General features: G+C 37.9%; 1 protein-coding gene across 1 annotated transcript; it reads right to left on the reverse strand.

Moving 5' to 3' along the window:
* Positions 1 to 671: 671 nt before the first annotated feature.
* Positions 672 to 8,452, reverse strand: xkr5a (XK related 5a). Its single transcript, XM_055186838.2, has 7 exons — positions 7,978 to 8,452; positions 6,734 to 6,917; positions 6,291 to 6,463; positions 4,997 to 5,209; positions 3,163 to 3,332; positions 2,929 to 3,040; positions 672 to 2,828 (listed from the first exon to the last, which is right to left on the reverse strand). Exons 1-7 carry the CDS (start codon positions 8,087 to 8,089, stop codon positions 1,885 to 1,887), a joined length of 1,908 nt encoding a protein of 635 aa, XP_055042813.2. The 5' UTR covers positions 8,090 to 8,452; the 3' UTR covers positions 672 to 1,884.
* Positions 8,453 to 9,295: the final 843 nt, after the last annotated feature.

The raw sequence follows: 9,295 nt of genomic DNA on the forward strand, positions 1-9,295 counted from the left end.
TTTCAAAAAAGGAGGTTCTCCAGATTCCTTGAGGAACCAAAGACAGTTCTTCTATGGCATCGTGAAGCACCTTTTTTAAGAGTTTATGTTGATCTGATCATAATCTAGGATAAATTGTATCAGACATGGTATGCCAAAAAATACTAATAACCAGACTACAGCCCTTTAAAAGAGTAATCTTACATCATAGACAGGATACAAGGTGAACAAAAAAGAAGACATAAGGCCTGCAACTTGTGAACGAATTGTGCTTGTCACATTACCAGCATGTGGATTTTTATGTTTTTATGGAAGTGGGGTTATGTTCAAAATGGCACACTATCACTTGTAGTTTTCATGCAGTAAGCCACTGTAAAAAATAAAAAAAACGCTGCAGTGCCTTAGTTATGCAAGACAATTTAACCTACTATTTTAAGTTTTTGACTAGTATTGACATAAATTGTAAACAAGCTGAAATTATTTAACTTGTTGATATACATTTTTTTCTGTGTTATGTATTATTTAGTATATTTTCTATAAATATGATGCATGATCTACATTTGCCAAAATTTCCTGTAAACACTACTAGAGCAGGGGTTTTCAAACTGGGGTCCGGGGATCCACCGGGGGCTTCCAGGAAGTTCTAGGCCTAGGGGGTCCCCAGAAAATTTCATAGAAAAATGTCAAAGAAAAATTGTAAAATATATTTATTAGGTGTTTATCTCTCATTTCTTGCTACATGCATTTCATTTTTATTTTCTTTGTATTTTTCTAGTGCTTTTTCTTATTACAGTCTGCTTTATTTCACTTATTGGGGTTTATAAGGCCGGATTCTTAGTAAATCTGCTATAAAACAAGATTTATTTATTTATTTTAGAAGTTGCTGCAGTAAAAATACATTTAAATAAAAAATGTATCTCTTTATGTTTATACATCCAGCATTATTCTATAAGTGTAGCCGAATAAATATTTTTTATACATAAAAATATATAAACTGCTTATATATATTTTAGGTATAGGGGGTCCCTCACAAAACGTTCATCATATTTGGGGGTCCATATTTTGGGCATCATATAGTTAAAAAACTCCTGCACTAAAGTCACATAATGCAATGCACTCGACCTCACCCTCCATTTTTAGAGTAAAATGAAGATTTTCAACCAAATTTGGTTGTTATTTGATTGGACTGCAAAAGATATTGTATACATCATCACATTAAGAACTAGTAGGTACTTGTAGTGTATACTGCAAAGCATGCAGTAAACAGTATGCTAGTATTCCATTCTGAACATAAGCACACACATAGAAAAACAAAATAAAAGTATAAATGTAAACATAAAAAATTAATATTAATTAAAATGTTTTCCATATCTTAATGTTTTCATTATGTAGTGATCTAGGTTCAAGTTTTAAAGTTTGCATTTTTAAAAACTGCTTGCATTTCTATGTTTGAGTGAATGCCCTGTGATGAAACTGTCATTGATAATTTAATGTTACTCGTGGTGGGCCACACAACTGGACATAGTTTAAAAAAAAGAAAATCTGATTGGAAATGGGATGCATTGCATTCTGTTTTCTTTCTGGTTTAACAACAAATCTGTTGTTTTTTTCCACTGGTAATTCACATTCTGGAAGGGAAAGTATGTAAAATACAACAGTGCATGATGCATCATCATGTAGTAGATCATCCAGATGAATGATTATCAATGCATGAATCAAACTTGCTCAGAATGCCAACAAGTATTGACGCTATTTTCCATGCATCATTTTTAAAAATGATATCCCTGAAGTGCACAAAGGAAAATCCAATGAGACAGTGAAACCTCACACAGTGACAATAACTTTTCTTAAATTCACTCGACCACAGTATCTCACAAGAGACGGATTGCGCATTTGCATTCGTTGCTAAAACCCACCGTCCTCATCTAAACCCCTGCGAGAGAGAACGACCTGCCTGCGGGGTCCCCTTAGATGTGTAACCGAACTCTCTGGAAGCCCCTGTCCATTCAGTCCGGGTGTGGATGTGTAGCAGGGCCCGGCTCGGCCCAGAAGCCCCCTAGCAAGATCTCTGTGAAGTCCGCCATCAGTAGAGATGGGGCTCAGCTCATCTAGAGTTTCTAGTCCAGTACCAGAACCGTAACTAAAGTGCATCTCGCGGTCCAGGCGAGGGTTACTGGAGCTGCTGGGGGACTGCGGGTCAGCGCTGAAGTACAAGGTGGAGCTGGATTCGGTAGGGCAATAATTCGGCTCTGGACTGTCCCCGAGCACGGATTTACCCTCCGGCGAGCTTCTCTTGCACTCGGAGGCTGGCGACTCCAACGGGCTCTCCATTACTAAACTGTCATCTTCGTCCTCTTCTTCCTCCCTGGCTTCACTCACGCTCTCAAACTCCTCCCTGCAGTCGGACAGAGGCGCCATCGTGTCGTCCCTGCTGTCGGAGGTTAACGCACACCCGTCATCGCTGATCTCCTCCTTATGATCCGCCACCAGTATCTCAGACACGCCACCCGCCCCGTATGCCTCGTTGATCTTGCCGGGGTCTCCGGTTTTTAGGGCGAGACGGATCAGGAGCCAGTGATGGTGTCGACACTCGCCGTCCGGTTTTACTCCGCAGCTCCCGGGATGCTCCAGCAATGATCCGGGAATTCCAGAGAGAGAACATGAAGGGTGAGAGGACTGAAAGAGGGCAGGAAGAGGGGTGGGGCGGAGACTTTTGTCTCCCAGAGAGGAGGAGGAATCACCCTGCTGTAGACATTCTCTGCCCATGTGCCCACGCTGACGCAAACCCAGCGAGATTTCAGTGGATTTGGGATGCAGGAAACGATAGTACAACACCAGGGCGGTCAGACCTGAGAGAAAGAGCGAAAGAAAGAGAAAGAGAGAGCACGTGATCACAAAATTAACATGTGAAATGTGCTGCTAACTAAATACAATAAACCCAAGTCTCACCGAGCAGAAAGCTGCACAGAACAGCAGTGGGTACGGTCAGGCTATCCCATGATGCATCAGTAAGGATGTCAGAAGCAGCCAATAACAGCACAGCGTTCTCAAGCAGCATTGCCTACACAGTATAGAGACATCACTGATAACAAAACTATTTCATAACATCACAAACAATACTAAAAAACTCTTTGATTATAAAAACAACAAAGTATTATTGCGTTTGTGCGTGCGTGTTTTTACCATGTAAAATCCTGCCATGCGGAATCGTGAAGGGCCATTCTTCACATTAAGAAACAAAAACACATGTATGCTTCCCATTATAATGTTAAACACACGCCATGACCACTGTCCCACATAGATGTCAGTCTGCTGGGAGACCAACCAGAGCGCAGCGATCAGCCAATGAGATGCTGTTTAATAGGGGAACAACAGAGAGAAATTAAGAGTTTTTTTTTTTTTAAAGTATATTAGCATCACCCCTCCCCAATTTTCATTCAAAATATTACATTAAAGGTGACATTTCACAATAATTTTTTAAGATGCAAAATAAATCTTTGGTGTCCCCAGAGTACATATGTGAGGTTTTAGCTCAAAATACCATATAGATATTTATTATAGCATGGTAAAATTGTCACTTTGTATGTGCGAGCAAAAATTTGCTGTTTTGGGTGTGTCCTGTTAAATGCAAATGAGCTGATGACATGCAAACACTGATCACAATGATGGTGGTTTGTTGAAATGAAAACTAAATTGTCCTGTCAATTATTTTCTCTCTTTACTCTGCACTAAATGGCAGTGCTGTGGTTGGGTAGTGCAGATTAAGGGGCCTTGCTATTATAATAAGATCCCCTTATGATATCATAAAGGGAAAAAATTTTCATGTGCTTGCAGAGAATTGTTTACCAAAACTAAGTTATTGGGTTGATCTTTTTCACATTTTCTAGGTTGATAGAAGCACTGGGGACCCAATTATAGCACTATAGTCAAATTTTCATGGTGTGTCCCCTTTAAGTGTTTAAATTGTGAAACACTTACACAAAATTAAGGTAATAATATTCATCATTTTCATTTTGCTTCCATTTCTTTTATACAGGTTTAAAAAAATTATTGTACTGCACTCTTAAAAAATTGATGATTAAAACCCAGCAAGCAATTTTGCAGTGAAAAGACATCTAATAGACGTCCAAACACAGCACAGATTTCTAGGCTAAAACAAGAGCTGTCAGTGAGTGAAAAATTTAATAGACGTCGAACTACAGTTAAAAAATAAAATAAATAAATGAAACCAAACACCTTGTAATCACTGTTGACTTTGCTTACATGAAGTTATTTTGGCAAACACAGCATGTAACCAAATTCAAGTTTATTTTGACCATAAGTGGGTTACTCATAGCCTGACTATATCATGTTTATAGTTAACCTAGATTGTGAAATGACAACTATTGCAAAACAAGTAGGGTCTACACAGCGATGCCATAGAAGAACCATTTCTTTCATATATTTTTATAATCTTTTATAGCCACAAAGGACCTTTTTTGATACAGAAAGGTTTTCAGATGTTAAAGAGCACCTATTTCATTGCTAAAAAACAACGCTCCTTACCATCTTTGAAAGATTCGCTCACAATGCAATGCTAACAGGAGTTAACTTACAGGTTGTGAGTCCAAGCCAAGGGAGGAATTATGATAATGTCGGTCTTCTCTACATCACCAATCCCAGGAAGTAAACTGTTGCCTACAATCCGTGTGTTTGTTGTAGTCCAAGAAAAGAGATTTACGTTGGAGACGATAACTTGGGTCATTGTTTACTTTGGGGTTTGTACCTTTTTGCATATCGTTAACATGAACAAATACACACACACCAAAAGAAATATAAAAACGTGAATCGGACAATAGGTGCTCTTTAAAGGTCCTTCTATGGCATTGGGAAGCACCTTTATTTTTAATGTGAGTGTATGCTGGTTTCATTCATTGTATATCAGTAATGAAATCTACTAAAATAATCGTTGTAAATGAGTATGACAATGTTATGAGTAATCTTCCTTCCTTCTTGAGTGTATTTGGATCAGACTCACCCATGACACCGACGACCCAGCAGCCGAAGGTTCGGGTGAACAGGGCGAGGCTGGTGAAACGGGCAGCTAACATGCCCACCCTCCACAGCAGCTGGCATAGGAGTGCGGCTGGTGGCATCTGCAAATGCCCGGGACGAATGAGACAACACGCCCGACTGTACAGCACCAACGTCCAGGACAACGAGAGCAAACACAAACCGGCACACAAAGCCACTGCGGTACAAACAAGAAGAACGCAAATCTGTTACTGTCACTTAGGTGGGTGATTCTCACGAAACCATTGAAACAGCACGGCACTAATGATTTAAGCTTTAAAATGTATAATATAGTAACATTAAAAAGCATCAGAATTAACACAATACTGTGTTCTACCTTGCACAATGTGTGATTTCAACATAAGAATTTATAATTGGAAATTTTATCTCATTTTCTGCTGAAATTCTCATTACCGCAATGTGTCCGGCTTTGTTTGAACATGCGTTATGTTGTAATTTAATCAAATTAACACAAAAATATTAAGAAAAAAAATAAATGGATGTTTTGCTAGACTACTTTAGATGACAGAAAAAATATTTACTGAATATTCATGTATAATAATAATGAAGAAAAATTAGGAAAATGATGTGTCCATGCCTGATGTTCTCATCCTCCGCAACACTTTTTGAGAACAGTTTAAGCACACATAGAGAATTTTAATAAAGTTTGATTTTGAGTGACCAAGCACATGGACCAGTTACTTCAAAATGTTAATTTAATTAATAGAAGCATAATACTTTGATTTTAAATGCATGTGCAGAATTATGTTCTTTCAGGTTTGTCATGTCATTTTGAAAATATGTCAGTGTTGATGTTTTCTGACTGTTGCGGTAATGAGATTTTTTAGGACTCATTTTTTTAATTATGTTACAAAAAGTGTTAAATGATAAGTAAAAGTTTTTAAATTAATGTTCCCATTTACTCCAGACTTTGTTTTTCAATGTCTGGTGGGAAAAAAGTACATTTAAGCAATTTTTACATTTTCATGCTTGACATTTTTAAAACCAAGTTTTCGTGAGAATCACCCAGGTACTCTTTTCTGTTACTAAATGTGTCATTGTCACTATTTTTACTCTTTACTTAAGTGCTATTTTGACTTTATTCTGCAGATTGATCCTCTGTGGTACAAGATTACCAGCAATCGCCGCAAATGTGCATATCACAATACACAAATCACAATGGTTTGCAATATGATTTTAATACTTCAAAACGTTTCAATCATGTCTGTAACTCTAGAGCTCACGTCATGAGGACTGACCTGGAGGCGAGAGACTGTAGCTGGTATCCGTAAGCGCATACGTCTGCAGAAGTGTCTGCGGCAGGGTCATCAGCAAGACCTCTAGCAGACGCAGAGCAGACGCATCCGCCTGCTGCATCACCTCCTGCGCATGTGAATGTGCCGTCCACTCGCTTATGGTGCAGTCCCATAACCTGACAAGCCATACAAACACTCGTACAGTTCAGTCAAACGTGAACATTTTAATCTCACCTTAACACTTTTTATTCTTTTGCTGCTCTTTAAAACAAAATACTTTCATATTTGTTTAATTTTAAACTCTTTCGTTTTCCTCAAATTTGGATAAAAGCGCCTGCTAAATACCTAAATATAAATGTTATATAAATGTTGTCACAATGTGAAGATTAGCATGTTTTGTGTTCCTCAGAAGACCAAAGTCAACAAAAGGTTTAACGATGACAAACCTTTTGAAGATGCCCAGGTGCAGCGTGTGTATGATGAAATTTTGATAAATTCGTGTGTCTCCGTCGGCTCTGTACCACCTGAAACTCAACACCTGCACTAGTGACCCCGGTAACAAGAGGGCAAAGGTCAGGCTGGCCAAACACGACTCATTCCGCCACAGGTAGAACCCGATACAGTACAGAACTGATAAACGGAGAACAAACAAACAAGCAAATGTGTTATCATTAAACATTAACATCTGTGTACGTGAATTAAACACTAAACAATGCTGGGTTACTTTCAGCCCAGCGTTGGGTCACAAAGAAACAAACCCAACATATTGGTTGTTTGGTTCAAAACATTTTCTGCATTAATTTAACTCAACAGGTTGAAAATGACCCAGCAAGGGTATTATATGACATAACAAGAACTCTTAAATAATGCAGATCATTTCAAAGCAAGGAATGGGATCAGAGAATATCATCCAGGTTAAGAAGTAATGTTATATGCAATCTGTCATTTTAGAGACAATCATCATATTACAGTTGCTACTATTTTGTTGCCATTTTTTTATATTATTTCTTCATTTTAATCTCAGTATCACTTCCCATCCTCTTAGTCTTTTGTAATATACATAATAATGCAGGCTAATTTCCTCATACAGAGTTCATAACTCATAACTTTATTGGTTAACAGAAACTACACTTTAAAAAAATGCTGGGCTATTAAGGGTTGGATCAAACAGGGACAAACCCAACCCGTTTAGTTGTAATTTGTGTTGTTTCAACCAAAAATGCTTTCTGGATTAATTCAACCAACCTGCTAGGTTTGTCCCTGGGTTGATATTAACCCAGCATTTTTTATGGGTGTGTAACAATGACTAATACAGAATTTACTAATTACATTTTAAAATGTCTTCATTTTAGGGAGCATCATCAATGCAGTAATATTGATCTCCAATCATTTTCATTGGTTATTTCACATTTAACCTGCCATCATGCAGCAAAAAGCACATTGGTACTATCATGTTATCCGTTGGACGTTACACTATATCTCCACCACCATGTTTTTAGTTCTGAACACATGCATTGAATTGGATCAATCAGTACCATGGTATTATTGGCTAAATCAGTGTATAAAATATGACCTGATACATCACAGTAATGTAGGCACTGTCGTTATAATTGTATGCATGCGGTTACAGTGATATTATATGATGTGCACGGGATTCATTCAGTTATGTGTGCGCTGTAAGGTCACTCACGCGCCAGTCTCTCCGCCAACATCAGGAGCGCGGAGGCAGCGAGCATCAGTACGCGCCAGCAGCGCGCGCCTCCGCCGCCGCATCCTCTCCACTCCGCCGCCGTTACCGGCATCTCACCGAGCAGCACTCGCGCTTCCCCGGGACATCTTTGTGTTTGTTGTTGTTGTCAGTGGCGGATCCGGTTTCTCCGTCGTCCTGTCAAAATATCTGACGTCATGCGTTGGATTTTAAAGAGACAGCACGCGATCATAACATCTTTATATTTCTTCTGTATAAGTGTATGGATATAATTTCGTATTTCGTAATGACTTATGCTGCATTTGTATATGCATATATGCAGTAAGTGGACATGCTGTGTGCGTGCGCGTGTGCGTTCGTGCGCGTGTTAAAGGGATAGTTCACCCAAAAATGAAAATTCTGTCATCATTTTCAGAGTCATGTTGTTGTAAATCTGTATGAATTTCTTTTTTCTGATGAACTCAAAAGAAAATATTTTGCATACAGTTGCTGGTACCCATTGAATTCCATTGTATTTGTTTTTCCTACTATGGTTACAATCAGCTGTGTGTTTACCATCATTTATCAAAATATCTTCTTTTGTATTCATCAGAAAAATTAATTCCTACAGGTTTAGCAACATAAAGATGAGACAATGATGACAGAAATGTATTTTTTTGGGTGAATTGTCCCTTTAATTCTGCAAAAGTGTTGTGTAGTATATTTGCGTTCGTGCGCGTGTTAAAGGGATAGTTCACCCAAAAATGAAAATTCTGTCATCATTTTCTCATCCTCATGAGTCATGTTGTTGTAAATCTGTATGAATTTCTTTTTTCTGATGAACTCAAAAGAAAATATTTTGCATACAGTTGCTGGTACCCATTGAATTCCATTGTATTTGTTTTTCCTACTATGGTTACAATCAGCTGTGTGTTTACCATCATTTATCAAAATATCTTCTTTTGTATTCATAAGAAAAATAAATTCCTACAGGTTTAGCACAACATAAAGATGACAATGATGACAGAAATTTATTTTTTGGGTGAATTGTCCCTTTAATTCTGCAAAAGTGTTGTGTAGTATATCTGCGTTTGTGCGTGTGTTAAAGGGATAGTTCACCCAAAAATGAAAATTCTGTCATCATTTTCTCATTCTCGTGTTGTTGTAAATCTGTATAAATTTCTTTTTTCTGATAAACACAAAACAAAATATTTTGCACACAGTTGCTGGTACCCATTGAATTCCATTGTATTTCTTTTTTCTATTATGGTGACAATCAGCTGTGTCTTTACCATCATTTATCAAAATATCTTCTTTTGTG

The sequence above is a fragment of the Misgurnus anguillicaudatus genome, chromosome 18 (genome assembly GCF_027580225.2).
Source record: "Misgurnus anguillicaudatus chromosome 18, ASM2758022v2, whole genome shotgun sequence".
Classification (NCBI taxonomy): domain Eukaryota; kingdom Metazoa; phylum Chordata; class Actinopteri; order Cypriniformes; family Cobitidae; genus Misgurnus; species Misgurnus anguillicaudatus.